General features: G+C 34.8%; 1 protein-coding gene across 1 annotated transcript in view; it reads right to left on the minus strand.

Annotated features, from left to right (window-relative positions):
- Positions 1–17,445, minus strand: part of LOC115444704 — a 123,986-nt gene that overhangs the window by 9,655 nt on the left and 96,886 nt on the right. The window contains 1 exon segment of the mRNA XM_037442437.1: positions 363–587. Within this exon segment, the coding sequence (XP_037298334.1) occupies positions 363–587 (225 nt within the window).

A 17,445-nucleotide genomic window follows, 5' to 3' on the forward strand; every position in this document is an offset into this window, starting at 1 on the left:
CCCACCGTCCATATTAGGTTCAGTTAGAAATAGGCCACCGATCATTTGTCATAATTATTGCTGAAATAACAAATTGGAACTAAAAGCTCCTGTTCTAATCTAGTTGTTAAGTTCTGAATGATGTACGACCGAGTATAATGAAACGGAAATCCTAATAGCATATAACGCTATTTTATTTGATACTTACTACTACTTGCTTGATGACATTAAGTTTGTATTAGGAAATAATATTTCTGATTCGACAATACAAAATAATCGTCATTAAATAGTAACTAAGATCGAACCCAGAATCTGTCAGAAGTACGCTGCTAGATCAATGTCACCTTTAGACAAGTATCAACAAAGATACAATAGAAACGTACCTGTCTCATATCACACAGCTTCTCTTTAGCATGGTGCGCCTTAGCGCGCGCCAGCTGCCTGGCCTCGCCAAGGTCCGCCAGGGCTTGTACAGCGCCGGCCACCAGCTGCAGTCGGCGGGCCAGCGCGTCAGCGTCAGCCTGCAATGCCCGGGACCCTGTCTCCGCAGCCACACGAGCCGCCAGAGACCTCAGTTCTGCCACCCGAGCCTCTTGTTCCAGGCATGCCTGTGACAAAGGAAATTAGAATTTAGTTATTTATTTGTTATAATGTAAAACTTTTGGATCTCATAGTACGGGAAGTTTAAAAGGAAATAATCCATACTGTTTAATATAAAATGTCTCAAAATGAATAGGTAAAACGCTTTAACATCTCAATAATTAATAATTAATCGACAATTATTTGTAAAATGAAACGTCTTCTAGCACGTTGTGCATGTTGAGATGTTTTCGCTCATTCTGACGTAACCGCAGGATGCTGTTCCCGTTCGTTCGTTGATAACGCGTGATAAACACATCGGATGCAATACTGTCCTTGCGTAAAATGAAGAAACAATGAAGTAGGACAACACCGAGAGATACTTTTCTGGTAACTTTTAAAGGTATATTGAAATCAATAGTAGATTTGTTTTTGATATAATATTCTTTTATTCTTTTTGACCTGTCTTTAAAAAGCTGTTGCATTGTCTACGACAGACGTAATCAATCATTTTTCATTTCTTATCAAAGGGCAGTGTTTTATTGCAATCGCTTTGCCATGACTGGAGATATTTTTTATTAATTGTGTCTATCGGGAGCAGTATCGTTACTTTACCATGGTCGCATAAAAATAGTATCAATGCCAGATGCACCGCTTGCCAAATAATTGTTTATTCCAATGTAGTGGGATGTTAATGGAATAACGATTCTAGGTCCGTGTACGTGTATTTAGATTTTTAATAGGCATCTGGTATTTGTCTAGAATGTAAAGTACCTAAATTAATCTATCCAGTAGGTAATATAGTATGAGAATTGATATACCGAGTCTTAGGAAGACAAACACTACAGACCCTGGAAGAGGAAGTCAAGAGAAGTTAATTTTCTTCTAGGCTACCAAAACAATCTCACGTTTTTACATTAGCATCAAAGCAAGTATTTCTTTGTTTCAAATTAATTCCAAGACTTGTTAAGTATTACAACGGTCCAGGAGTAGCGGACTATGTTCACATTCTGCTATATAAATATATTGCAGACATAAGCTTCCTTCTACAGACAACTGCAACAAATATGGAACATTATAATCGGCGGGAAGCGATCGTTTCCTGACGCCGCGGCCATTAGTACCGGCACACCTCACGTTTCTAAACTAATTGCACTATATTGTTTCATGTTGCAAATTAAATACATAACAATGAGCCGTAACACCTCAATATGGGTTGAATATTGAGGAACCGATATTGACGTGAGATATGATTGCGCTTTCTTTGTTTTTTTATTTGTATTGTGATTCACGTGAAAGTGTAGAAATGCATTATTCATCCGCTTCCCATCATATTTATTAGACTACCATATTTGGAGTTATTACTAACATAAGCCTCGAAAACTGTTGAGTCGTTTATACGTGTTGCACTAACTATTACCGGTCTCCTTTTATTATTTATTGTATCTATATTCATATACAGTTGGTTATAAAGCAACTATTCTATTTATTTATTAGTTTAAGTATTATTTATTTATTAGTTTAAGTATTATTAGCCGATTTATTTATTAGTTTAAGTATTTTCCATCACTGTCAATGTCTGTTACTTCGTTATATGTATTCTAAATTCTAGATGTTGTTAATCATGTTTTTTTAGTATTAGTATCTTTAAGTTGTATTGTCACTTAGACACCCAGTGCCAAAATATATATAAACTGTGGTCATGTTGTGTCCATCTGTTATTGGAGATGCAATTGTAATAGTGTATATGTATATGTGAAGCTATATGTGTTTTTATATTGTAATCTCTGTAGATGGTCCTGAATAAATTAATAAATTTTATGAAGAAAAATCATGGTGATATTGCAGATCTTTATGCAGACGAATTTGCATTACATTGTTTATATTTTGCTTTTCGCTAAATACACTAAACACAACAGTACTGCTATTTAGTTATGACAATAACACTATTTCATCGAAGTTTATCCATTCATGCTGTGAGAAACATATAACAAGGTTTGAGATAAAATTCTTTTTAACCGACTTTAGAAAAAGAGGAGGTTACTAATTCGACGAGTATTTTGTATAGATACAGTAGTAATTGTTATGCAATGTAATCTCGACGTTACAATGAACGCGGATGCATAAACAGTGGAAACCACTCAAGTGCCGATGTTCATAAGGGTTATGACTTTGTACGTCTACGGCTTAAAGTTAGAAGTTTAAAGGAGTATAATAATAAGTAACATCTGCGAATCGGAATTACTTAGCTGATAAACGATGCATGCATTCTATGCAGAGTGCACTAATAAAGTTCCTAAAACTGAACGGTCACGAACTATTTACATCTTTCATTTTCAAACAATCTAATGTAATGAAGAAATTGTCGAAATAAAAATAGCAACTTATTACTGTTGATTAAATAAGTAGCCAAACTCAAACATCTAACCTGAACAAAGATAGTTCTCACAAAACAAACGCCACAAGATTTAAATCCTCGACCATAAAAGAAATAACGAAAACACTTTCATGTCAGTTAATATAAATTGGCACTAAAAGAGGGAGCGGCGATTGTCGGGTATCGATTGCCACTCCTGCAAAGAGGAGTGCTAGAGCGAGGGTTCGCGAACTGGTAGGTTGGAGGAAGGGCAAAATTTACACGACATGAAGAAAGGTTTGTGAGTACACGAAACGCTTCTTGCACATTAGGATTCCTATATTATTTATGAGTCTAGTATTACACTTAATTTATCAGATTTAGAGAATTTGGCAATCAAAGAAGACGGCGTGATTCCTTTGATATTTATTTTAGATATGATTTTTTTTTAAATCATTGTAAGCCGCTGAGGATTAGGTAACATATGACTACTCAGACTTCTCAGGTATTTACGATGTTTGATAAATTATTTCATGCTATGGTGTGATCGTAGGGCTTATATACCTATGTTGATATCGCCTTGACCATGACATTGGTTAAGGATGTTTAACAACAGGATATAAATACTAGGAAATATTCCTCTATTACATTAATTAGTGCATATTTAATTAACACGTGTTTATTAGTTAAATTGTTTATTTAATAAATATTTAACGCTGTGAAGTCACCATTTATGTATTTAAATAACTTCGCTTATCTATTATTAGTAACAACATTTGGTACAAAAAATATTTACGTGTTTAACTATCAAAGAAAGTTCTAGATGGAATAAGGGATGAGCATTGCTTATTTCTGCCGTCAAATAACAGTTACATGCACTGTTTGCCCCGTTTCGGAGGACATATTGATCAGTCTAATCACAGGGCAATATGAAACTTATCTAAGTATAAAGTTTGAGATTGATGTTTGCCATACAGTACCACGAACCCCTTAATTCCCTAACAATATTATATTAATATGGAAATAAATACGCGCTTACACTATTAACACGTGTTTGTATTTTTCGGTAGAACCGCGTGCCAACAACACTGCATCCCGATTGACGCATACCCGATATCATGACCCGACGAGGTCAATCCAGAAAAAGCTACTGACGTCAGGATGTTAAACAGAGGAAGTGGTTGCAGATTGCGTTTTTGTTTATTTAAAACTGTTTTGAAATTGGAATATTTTAATAACATTAGTTTCATATATAATGTTGTAATACGTTTAACCTATTCAGCCATTGCAGCGTGGGGTAGATTTTTTTTTGTTTCTTTGCTACGAGCTTGCCGTTCGCATGATGGCAAGCGATACGACCGCCCATAAACAGTGGAAAAACCATCTAACAACTTGGATTTACAAAGTATCGTTTGGTATTCCACTGCGCTCGCCATTCCGAGACATTAGATGTGAAGTCTTTTTATGTCCAGTAGTTACACTGGATACAATGTCTTTCAAACTGGAACACAACAGTGACTACACACTGCTGCTTGGCGGCAGAAATAGACATTGCGGTGATACCTACCCAGGCGGAATATCGCATATGAAAAAAAAATTCCGCAGTACTTGAACATAAATACAACTGTATGATGTACAAATATTTGTCTATCACAAATCCCGTGAGCAAGAACGCTCGCACCATCTCTGTCCAAATATAATATAACTTTCACAATTTCACCTCAACAATATGTAATACGTGACTCAATGCAACCAAAATTCACTTTCGATCGTATTCATAATCGTAATAAATCGATTTATTGGCCACCGGAGTCAACAGTATAATAATTTTAAATAATCCAAGCAACTGTTTTCGTTAATTTTCGTTCCACTTTCGAATGTTTTCATTTTGTTGCAATTCGCAATTACTTTGACAGGAATAGGATTCTATGATTTCCTATCAACATTCTTCATCATTATTTCTCGCAAGTCATTTTATATGACATCATTATCACTTTCATAAACATCTAAGCATTTGACAAAACTACCAGTATTTCTAGCAAGTCGTTTTATTTCACATCATTATCACCTTCATAAACATCAAACCATTTAACAAAACAACTATTTTTATTTCAGAAAATAACAACTTTCGCCGAATTTCTCATTATAAATTCTACAAGAAATGATAAACTCCGTAATGAACAATAGAAGCACAAAACTATACGGCTGAATATTCTTCATCACATGGCTCGTAAGGCGGACGGAAACGCATTGCTAAACGGTTTCACATACACCCAGCACCACTCACAAGTTGCACTGAACCACACCAGATTGCTCTCAGTTTAAATTTAACTGTATCGGAGATCTTGTTAATGTTATAAACCAGACGATACCAATCGACTATTGCAATTCCTGTTGAACTCATTTCAGATAAGCAAGCATTGCGTAAATTGGAGCTCGAAATCAAAAGGGAAACTAGTAGCCATAGTTAGTAAAGGTATTTTACTGTCCATGATAGTAAAAATAGCATTTAAATCCACAAAGTAATTTAAAAGTACTAAACGAAAACGTAAACAATTTAGAAATATTTTCACAACGTAGATTGCAATTAGATCTTTGATTGTAAACATGTCCTAATTCCTTGAGGGTATATTAAAAGATGAAGGTAAACGTGTTGCTAACTTCTTAGTTGAAGTTTATTGATTCCCACGAGTAGGTTCGAAGGTTGTCGAAATTTATGTTTGTGAGGCAAGGGCGCCGCGTTTTCCTCACCGCAATTAACACTAAATACCATAGACTATGGGTTAGGTAGACTTGTCAAGCAAAAAGAGGCACAATTATATGGTCTAAATGATTTAAGGGCATATGAAGACATTTGAAATGGTATAAGCCGAGATCTATAAATTTAACGTTAGTGTAGTGTAGATGATGATAAGTCCTAATTCTAATGCTTTTCCTTAGAGTTTTAACGCAAGAGCTGTTGAAAATCTTTCATTAAGATAAACAGCCAAGCTTAAGAATATCAATCCTGAGATATACAAGAACATTTAATAAAATAAACTCTAGTCGTTAGAAAAGTAAAACAGTACATAACTTATAAACAAACACGACCTATTTTCAAGATAATTATGGCGCAATACAGTCGAATCTCATAAGGTTCTCAAATATACTGAACGAATGAAGGCACAGAAAAGTTTAACAGTACAAGCTATCTGAAGCATCACCTAAGCAACAAATCCGCCGAGGTGTTAGCGGTGAGAACATAACACCATTTCCTTTTCAAACTAATCTCGATAGTTGTCGGTATCAGTTGCCAGCTACAGCCAATAAGCCCTGATTAACTGAGCTCGGAGACAAAAACTAGTTCTGGTAAGAGCTGCAAGATGTCACTGTATTAAGGTTGATACGTAAAACCCCGGATGTTTAATTAAAGGGGTGAAAATATTAATATTGTGTACGAAATTGAAAGATACAAAGCTGTTTAAGCAAACATTGAAAATATGTATATTGTGTTTGCTTCTATAATTAAAAAGGATGACAACAATCATCGAAATATGGTGATTCATGTTCTAGGAATTAAAAGCAAGATTAAGATAGGAATTTTTGTAATTCCTGCTATCGATGACATAAGATTGTGTGGATTTTCACATGGTATTTATTGCTGGGCTGCTTTATGATTTTGTGCTTGTAAACTTCTTTAAGTTTAGTTTTGAAAATGTCCTTCGTCACTTTGATGACTAAAATAACTGGCAGAGCTCAAGGCGCGACACACAAACCGGTTTCGATGCGCAAATGAATAATTTGAATTTAAATGTAATGTCTACACGATAAGCGATTTTTCATGTCAACGTCGTAAATACATCCGCAATTTTATAGATGGCGCCACTTTTATAGGTTTTTTGGTGGAGAATATTAACTATGGTTGCATTGGGAAATGTCTGAACCAAATGATAAAAATCGACAATAATTCTAGCTCAGTATAAATACATAAAAGTTTAGGTCTATATGGCTAAAATAATTTAAGTAGAGATATTATTATATTTGCTAACCCTATTTCTTCTCTAAAAAAACAACTGTAACAGTTTTAACACAGATAATTTTCCGTACTGTAATACATTAAGTAACGTAAGATGACGCGTTTATGGATTAAATCACGAATAATTCGTCGATAAGTGCACTTCTATTACATAAAAGAGTAATTTTAGCGCACACACACACACTCATCTTGGATGCAGTTCTGACCTTAATATCAGACAAAATTACAGCAAACATTCCAGAGAAGACTAAAGTTCTTCAGCTGTTTTTTCAATATAACAAGATCGAGGTTAGCGTGGGACGCTAGTACTTCGCGTAACATCAGCCTCCCGCGTGGGTGGTCAAATTGATATCTAATAGACAATCAATAGGCGTCGCATCGCGTCACGTGACGTCAATGCTAAAGTGGCTTCATGGAATTATTTAGCAAATATTTGGCTTGGAGACATCGCGCTGCGTCTATACGCAGTTCCCATTGCTAAATTGAAGTCCTGCTCCAGGCATGTTTCTATAAAAGTACATTTAAAACTTCCTGACGAAATTAAGGCTGTAAACGCCTTATTTCGATGATGATTGGTACACATATCGACCGTGTTCTGGATTAACATGTCATAACTTTTATTCTATTAAAGTATAGAGTGGGAATTTATGCCTGATGATAATTCCAAAGCAAATCAAGTAAAATGGCGACCAACGTCACATATTGTGTCTCTTAACGAATTCTAAACTCGTCTTGCAGGAGGTGAAAATGATTCACCGGGAATGGATTTATTCCCAGTAGGTATGGAGTTCCCCTTTTATAAGGACGGAAATAGCTTCAGCGAACCGTGGACGCAATAATTTCACCTAAATCTTTGGTGATTCAAGGATGAAGAAGAGTTTGGGGACAATTTCAGTAAGTCGTCGAGTGTCGTTTGTTAAATTCATGCGGTTTATAAAATTATATAGTAATACTGTAATGTATAAGCAACAATGGTGAAACTGTATTAAATTATCTACAATTGAGAATTGTGTTATGATGCCAATTTAAGCCCCTCGTCTCCCAGGCTGAATTGAATTTTTTATTACCGTGGCTCAACAAAACAATAATGTCGATGAATAATAAATGTACTGCAAAATTTACCGATGGTCAGAAATAGAGGTTAGGTCCTTAGAAAATCTGGTATGACTTTAAAGCGCATCATCACAGTCGTATGTCATTTACCCGTCACGGCTCAACAGACATAGAGACAACTCTCTATAGCGATCATTTTGCAGATAAATAAAGCACAGTGACTACCAGCAGTTCATGAAATTTCTCACATACCCATAAAAACGTCTATGATTTTAATTCTCATCGCATTCGCGCAAACACATCGCAGTACGTGAGTAATTCTTTTTCGGTTAGTATAATTTTAAACATTAATTTCTTATTCACTGGGCATCGGAACACTCCATGTACAGCCGGCTGATGACTAACTAATGCTTTTGTTTTTTTAATTAACGCCAAAAGTCATCGCATTGGTTACGAGCAAAAAGTCTAGTCTGACTAACTTAAAGTTATAATTTGAACGATGTTTCACTGGCGTGTAACTTGGTTAGTAGCAGACGAATTATTTAAATATTTGTCGGAGTGACGCGACTTCGGATTGATGAGATTTCGTTATGTTTATTTAGTTCAAGTTAATATTTCTTAAGTTGATAATTTTATAGGTTTTAGAAAAAATATATGATGTTGGCTTTGTTTAGTCTAAAGGACACGAATAAAAAAAATACATTCTATATGGCTCAACTGAAATCCAAAGACTAATAAATATGCCGACGATAGGTCAAGAGCGAATGACCTAACGATAACAATAGCGAGTGAGAAATAACAAATAGGTATAAAATGAAGTGCATACAGTGACGTAATGTCTGATGATCTAGTAAATACACTTTACTTTCTAACCACGGTTTATTTTTTCCGATCGATCTCATTTTCCTTCCTTGTTTTGTAACGATTTGAATTGTTTTTGCAATATAGGTTTTGTTTTATATAAAACATTTTTAATCGTTTTAAAAACGTTGATCGTTTTTGTAATGATTACTTTTACTTTTTGAAAGTATGTATTAATTTTTTTATATATTATATTATATTTTTACGAGAAAGATTATTGTCTATGATTTTGAACCGTAATGGCTCAATATATGAGTCTTCCACCCTCAATTATGGCTTAAATAACGTAAACTACGTATAATATCACGAAGAAACAACGATTACAATAATTCTACATCCAACAATGCCTAAAACTGGTTTGAATTAAAAATTATGTTGACTAAGCGCAAATATGTAGAACATAGTCCGCCAGCTGTCTAAATATTGCTAACTCTGCGTCAAATGGCAAAAGTAGGAGAGTGCGCCCTTGAGAGTTGGTAACTTGCTAATTACACCAGCATATCTGTTTCTGTTCGTAATGATGGTATTGATACCACACCATTTTGCTGGATAGACAAATATGTTATTTTTCTTATTATTCAATTATATATTTGCATTCATAATGACACGTTCATTACAGAATGAGATTCGTAATATAAAATGGTTTTGCACAAAATAAAAATTGAATTTAATCTTGTTTCACCAAATTAATGTTTGTTCACCAATAACTGTTTGTACCTACCTAAAGAGGTCTTTTCCGAATTTTTGGTTTTTGGTTGTTCCAAAACTCAACTCACAATATCAATTAGGAAAAGGGCAGAACGAAATATAAAAATGACACATCCGGATTTTTTTAAATTAAAATTGAATTGATAGCTAGAATTGGGGTACTTGCATACAGAAGGCATGCAAGTGTACAAATATTGTATGAATTCAACCATTTGGTATACAAAATGCCCGCGTAAAAACGCAACAGACGCCAAACATAGTTTGCACATTTGCAAACCAAAACGCATTGTCGCCGCGTTCACGTGGAAAACACAATTTATCACTTGGCAAGGTCAGCCGAATGTCTCCTCTCGTGTGTTTACTGAAATATTACAAACGCACTTTTAGTTTTGTTTTTCATTGATACCGAACATACGATTATATTGTATTTTAGAATTTTCCCTTTTCAAGCCATACTGCATAGAAATTCGTGTGTAGTAATGTTAAATAAAGATTTTTGTGATATTTAATGTCTTTATAAAAACAAACATTATGCAAAAGGCCTTTGATAGAAACAAAACAGAGCAAGAAGCAATAAAGATCATCATTAACATATACAAACAAGTTAAACACGCACACAAATGCGCAGTTACTAAACTGTTATCTTTTTATAAACTTCTGGTTTATCAAAGTTAAATAAAAACGGTTAAAAAATGCATGAAATTAAATGAATAAGAAATGCTGTTTACTTTCATTTACAGTAAATAACGCTAACTATACTAACTATTACGTCATTAATATTGTGTATTACGTCAGAAATTCGACATAAAATGATTTTGAGATGGAACTTTGAATTCAGGTCTCCTATTATTGTCGACAAATTGGTTTGATCGATGCAATTGAAGATGCGTTTTGATGGCCTATTATTTGTTGTCTGTTGTGGTGTGGTACGCATCTAAATCAACGAGAATATTAACTGTTGTAAAATCAAAAATTCAAAGATTTATTTGTGCTATTTATATAGCAAAGAATCCGGATGAGGGAAGTAATCTTCCAACATTTACATATCTTACAACGCTCAAATTCAATTCATAACATCGCATTCATAACTACAATCTATTACTATAAACTACTTATGAACTTAATTCTTTTACTAATTTAATAAAAAAAATTATAGTAACCAAATAAATTGACAGTCGATACGCAAATGACGAGTTCACGCGCGCGAAACAGTTCAAATCGGCTCACAGTTCGCATGTTTCAGTTTGGCACATTTAAAACAACGGTGCGAGAACTTTGTCTTAACAAACGGGGTTCTTGAACCTGTACAGCGGCTTAGCGGGACCACTGAACAACCATAACGTTTGCAACCATAAAGCGAAATGCACAAATTTTAAATACCAACATGTAATTAGTACTGAGAGTTAAAAGATGACCAACGCAATGACTAGTACGTATTAATTACGAGTGTTGCTGTCTGTAATCTTTTGTGCTAATTATAAAAAGCGGCGACAGCCTAGTTGAGTGTGGAACGGACTGCCAAGACGAATGTCCGCAGGTTCAAATCCCAAGGGCACACACCTCTGACTTTTCTGAAATCATGTGTGTATTCTTTGTGAATTTATCGTTCGCTTTAACGGTGAAGGAAAACATCGTGAGGAAACCTGCACATCTGAGAAGTTCTCTATAGGAATTTCGAGGGTGTGTGAAGTCTACCAATCCGCACTAGGCCAGCGTGGTGGACTAAGGCCTAATCCCTCTCAGTAGTAGAGGAGGCCCGTGCTCAGCAGTGGGCAAGTATATAATACAGGGCTGATATTATTAATTATCAAGCTATGATCATCATGTCTCAGCATTTGATAGTACAAAAATTAAGCAAAAAATGACAACGGAATAAATAGTTTAATATAAACATCGGAGGTAAGAAACCCAACTAGACCCATCTTCTATAGTTTTAAACTAAATCGGTCTAATGCTATATTTTCTTATAGTATCAAAAGTTGTTACTTTTTATCATTTCTAACATAATAGTAATGCGTATCATGGAATGAAGGAGCATCTATAATTTCTTAAACTCTAATTGGCTGACCCAGTAAGTTTGCGATGATGTACCAACCACGACAACATTACGTTAACAAATGATGATAACTTCACGTGTTGGCAGCATAACAATAATCGTTTTGGAAACTTTTGGCATCACGTATGATGGTAAGGCGCTAAGTGCTGCAAGAATCAGCCATTTGTATTCAAGGCTTTATTATACTCAATTGGTTTTGCTTAAGGACATCGCTTCTTGAACCACGTTTGCTGTTTGAATGAAAATGAACGCTGGCTAACTATCGAAGTTGTTCTAACTTCTGACCTAAACCTTCCTCATCAAACGACATACTAACGAAAACTCACAAGCCTGATTTGTATCTTATTGATAGAACAAGACAAACAACGCCTTCCTTATTAAGTAATATTTGTTATAAAGTAGAAGACCTTTGCGTTTCATCGGGTCTTTTAATAGAATGACACCATCTGGTAACTCGACAGTCCCTTCATGCATTTAAGTCGCAATTATTTCCAATCACGTATAACATAAAATATTAAGTGAATAACTTAGAACCGCAAGGCGTTCACGAGTCTAGATTTCTTGCTTCGACGGTTCAACCGTAGGTATGACCTAACGAAACGCCGGATGATCTCACCACCATTCTGTATTTACACACGTTATACCTAACTCCGCTTTTATAGACATCGCGGGGGCCGTATTATATTATGTTCTATCATAAATTCCAAAATTAATAAAACATGCACTTTTATGTGGGTGAACGCATCGTTTCCATATTGCCCCAAGATAACAAAACCATTCAGCCCTTAACGGCATAGATTTTTCACAACTACCGTCTTAACTGAGATTTATCTTATTAAATCACTCACCTCTTGTAGTGACATTTTGATAAATCACACATTAAACCGCTGACACACATTCCTTATCACCTCTGCTCAATAAAAACAAAATCATATCACACTTTTGACAAGGACACAGCACTGATGGGCGCACCTTTACGATTTTTTACATTTAAAACACTAACTTTTTGCGTGAATTGAAAATTTAATTCAATAAAAATAATTCGTATTTCCAACAAAAGAGTCGGTCGCCGGTCGGCCGAGCTTCCGAATTCAATATGACTTGAATGCGGAGTTCAAAATTTCAAATTTGGAACACCCCGTTTGCTTACAATCGAGTCACGGCCGCGTTCCAAGGTCGCAACATTGTATGCACTATGTACTACATTTATCGCCTAATGATCAAATGGAATTATGCATACGGCTAAGAACTTCACTTGTATAGTGCATTCCACACGTATCAGGCGCACATGCGACGTGCCTTTGAATTTTTAACGCATTTATTATTTTTTATTAAAAATTATTGACGCGTTCTTTTTTCGAAATTTATATTTGGTTTTAATATTCGAGTTTGGTTTCGTTGTTCGTTTGGTCGCGGGTCAGTGGCGCCGTGACGTCCTCGCGGCCGGACGCCCGCCGAGTGACTAACTCGCATTGGCTGTACGCGTGTTATCAATGTGTTATCACAAGGTTCATTATTTCGCGCGGTTCCATTAATTATTTAAAAAGTCCGCATTAATTAAGTATCAAAGGTTTATCAATTCATGCCAAAAGTGATACAGTTACATATATAAAGAAATAATGAAGCTACAGAAACATTATCGTAAATCATTATTATGTTTTCAGGATTTTATCATGGGCTTTGATCTAAATACAGGAGTTTTATCAATTACCGGTTAGATCACACATTACGAATTGAATAGTCGCATGTAAGTTGTGATCTTGACCCTAATATTATGAAGGCGTTAATTAAACAAATTTAGTTAAATTTTAATAATTAAATGGTAATCATTTGACGACATTTCTACACACGAGCAAGTAGAATAAAATGGCACTCAATAGTAAAGCTAACCCCTAGGACCACTGCAACACTGCCCAATTTTTATCTCTGAAACCAACCCAAACGCAACCGCGAGCAAGACCTACTACTAGATTTTTCATTCTATAGCAAAATACCAATAGCAGGTGTTTCTAAGTGAACATATTCCCGCAGTGGCCTGGGAAAGGTCGACCATAACGGGTGGAAAGCACAGCGACGCACCGTGTTTCCATTCTCACGAACCGCGATCACCCAGCAGGATATTTTGATAACAATACCGACACAAAAGCTATTTAATAATAATCTATTTGTTTACCGATGGAAAGCTACCGGTTGTACGCATACTACGCAAAAAAGCCTGCCGCGGTGGCGTATTTATACCGAGTCATGACTACCACGTTCTCTCGGGTTCGATCCCTGAGTCAAGAACGTGGTGCTCAATATTAGCCTGGCTGGAATTGTGTCCGATAAATGCAATTGACTTGTCCCTTACAAGGGATATTAACTAAACCTAATGAAATCTGGGTGTAAACTGTAAACACCTCAGCCTACTCTTAAAAAAATGTGATGCTGCGTATCTTAAAAAAAATAGCTTGTTTTTACAAGGCAGGTTGCGGGGTTCAGTCGACGTGGTACAGGCCGGCAAAACTTTGACGACTATCACGTGAATAATATATTGTTGACAAAACAAAAAATTCCGACATCATTAGTTAATGTCAGAACAAACAGAATAGTTAAGTTGACAATTAGCGTCTGCATTAATTAGATTTATTAGGTGGAATGCCTGCATGCGAGTGTCTCGCTACTTTTTCTATTATTGCCGCCAATCAGTGGTATTCCCGCTGTGGGATGTCCCATGTTTTGATTGTGATTGGTGATTTAAATGTTTAAATGAGGATAATTTTTGGGTATTATGAGAATTAATATTGAAGTCACAGAATGGACAATTGAATAATGATTTCGTTTTTTTACGCGAATGCTAGACATTGAAATAAAGTTATTTTTCGGATTTTATCACGGTTGTATATATTATTATTTTTTCCCGCCATTTGGAAGACTTTGCAGTCTTCATGGTTATTGTGCTGAAGGCTGCACTCTTCGAAACGTCGGGAGGAAATAATAATATAAAAAACCGCGATAAAATACGAAAAATACTTTTATTACAAAGGCACTGAATGAATCCTATGAAATATTCAGAATTCAGTTTCGAGTATCACTCCTAATGTCTAAAAAATAACCTTTTTTAATCTTTAATTATTTATACATATTATAAAACAAAGTCCCTAAAAGATGTCTATCTGTATGTTTGGTATGGAGATAAGTTAAGACTCTGGGAAGGTTATAGGTCTCCTATCCCGAGAAAATATATAGCGGGAATTTTATCCCAGAAAACTCCTTCACGCGTGCGAAACCGCGAGCAAAAGCTAGTATCATATATAACACGCCTATACAGTACTATACAGTAAAAATAAGTATATCGCGCTAAAAGATTATATGTAGCAATTATAAATAGTATGCCTGTAGCTTTATGTATATGTTTAGGGTCAAAGCACTGTCGCCAAGATAATTCAATACATTATTATTAGCTGTCGTCAACTTGTTATTGTGAATTTGTTGTTCGCGTCCATTTGTCTGACACAAAAGGTAATTATGGCACTGTATCGTAGTGCTCGGTAGTAAAATACATTTTGTAAATACATACAATAGTTAGGAGATACGTAGGGTTGCAGGCATATCTTCACTAACATATAAAACTAAAGAGTTTGAACACGTCAATCTCGGGAACTGCTATTTGATTTTTTTTTCAGTTTTGGATATTAAATTGTTTTCTTAAAATTACAAAAAAATATTTTCGTGGTAATATTTAGTTTCCTTTGAAAGTTATCAAGTCTATGTCTAGACAGTACGGTACAGGTTCCGTGCACAATTTCTAGTAAAGGAATATAAAAACAAAGTGCGCCTGCTCTATAATAGCGGTAAACGGAAGTTAGGTTCGTAACTATGCCTGCTATGTCGGATATTATGTGTTACCAGCCTGTCGCCATTCGACGTTTGATTCACGACCCGAATATATTCAGTCGTTCATTCATCCTTTTAATTTCTAATATCGTACTTAAAAATTAAACTGTTTCTAGGACATAATATTAGAATTTAATGAAACAATAAGAGCATAACAACAAGATCTTGTCTTGTTAAATTCAGTGGCCCAGGTTCGATTGTCCGTCGGTCTGATATGGCCTTAAGTAATATTAATACACGAAATGCGAATAAAAATAGTAATCTCGTTTTCAAAATCACTGAACCTACAATTGTACGCGAAAAAGTTTCTATACCACAAAAAAAAATTGAGTTTTACGTCGACGTTTTGGCGGTTATACAGACAACAAAAATTTTAATTATTTTGCCAGTACGATTAAACAATTTTGGTATATTTTGTACAATACCCACGATTTATTAGAGTAAGAATGCAATAGCTTTTAAACGTGCATTTTAAAGTAAATTAAATTATCGTGAAGCTAATAATATATATTAAATTTTGTTGTTAATTTAGTTACGTATCACTTTTGTAGTTTAAACATTAATTATATTCTTGGGTGCTTTATGTTAGGAACACACTACAAGAAACAGTAACTTTATAAAAGTAAAGCTAATTGATACGTATTAGTTAAAGTTTGTATATAAAAAATTTTTATATTCAATTATTCGAATTTATTATTTAAACTGTACGAATAATTCACGAAAATAAGATAAATGTTATTATTTTAAGACTAATAAAACAATTCATTATATAGATAGATAAGAGCATAAAAAGCAATCCATACAAGATCAAAATTTGTCTTGTTATAATTCAGTGGCCCAGTTCGTGCGACCGTCGCACTGTATATGGCCTGCATAATAATAATACTAATTACAGTGCCAAGTAACTCACTCACACTCTTCACTCTCGCGCGAAATCGCGAACCACAATACAAAAGAGTTTGCATACTGACGTTTGGCGGCAAAATAGACAAAATAATATTAAGTCGGAGTCCCGCCTACGACAGACCTTCGTACTGCGCTTAAATTTTTGGCAATACACACGCTTATAGAGCAAAATGACAATTGCCAAATATTTAAGCGCATTGCGTTTGGACTTTGGAGTGCATCGACCCGCGTGTAGGTGCGGCCGTCGCGTGATTACACGTAAAGGTTGTTAATTAAATTAACGTTGCTTTAGTACATTAAAATAATTAATTTTGGTAGGTGCCTTACCGTATACCCACTACAAGTCATGTAATCTAAAAACGATTGCGACGATCGGAGCACATTAAGCTCGAAGTTTCTACGTAAACCAATTTTTTTTTTATAAATTGTAATTAATTTAAAGGTATTAGCTATTATCTGTTGAAACTGCTACGGCGAAACTAATTATATGTATTATTTTAAAAAAATATATAAAAAATACATTCGTACAATCATAATATGTATGTACGTCTTACATCAACGACAAAAGTATGAACAATTTTTTACTTCGATAATAAAACTATTAATAAAATATTATAAACAAGATAAGTAGGAACAGTGCCCCGAACAGAGACAATTATACAGTGTCCGTTACTATAAAGCAAAGAAGTAAAAAACGTCCACATAATTTACATAATCAGTTAAGGTTTTTTGTTTTTTTTTTTGCAAATAAATCCGCGTCGCGTTTACCGTTGTATTGTACTTGGTATCCGAAGTACACCGGTTATTTTGATCCGACCCGTTCAATATACGTTTCGTACATTTTCGGTCAGTAACTCGTTTAAAGGATGTTTGTTTCGGCAGAGATTTTTGTTTATATGGTTTTGATGAAATCAGCTGATGCTGTAATATTGCGTATATAAGTCTACCAAACATACAATTAATATAAAAAATATTGTTTGGAAAGAAAATGGATGTAAAACTATTTATTATTACAAGTAAACACGTGTTTGCCCGTTTATCCTTATTTCAAACAGT

The sequence above is a fragment of the Manduca sexta genome, chromosome 24 (assembly GCF_014839805.1).
Source record: "Manduca sexta isolate Smith_Timp_Sample1 chromosome 24, JHU_Msex_v1.0, whole genome shotgun sequence".
Classification (NCBI taxonomy): domain Eukaryota; kingdom Metazoa; phylum Arthropoda; class Insecta; order Lepidoptera; family Sphingidae; genus Manduca; species Manduca sexta.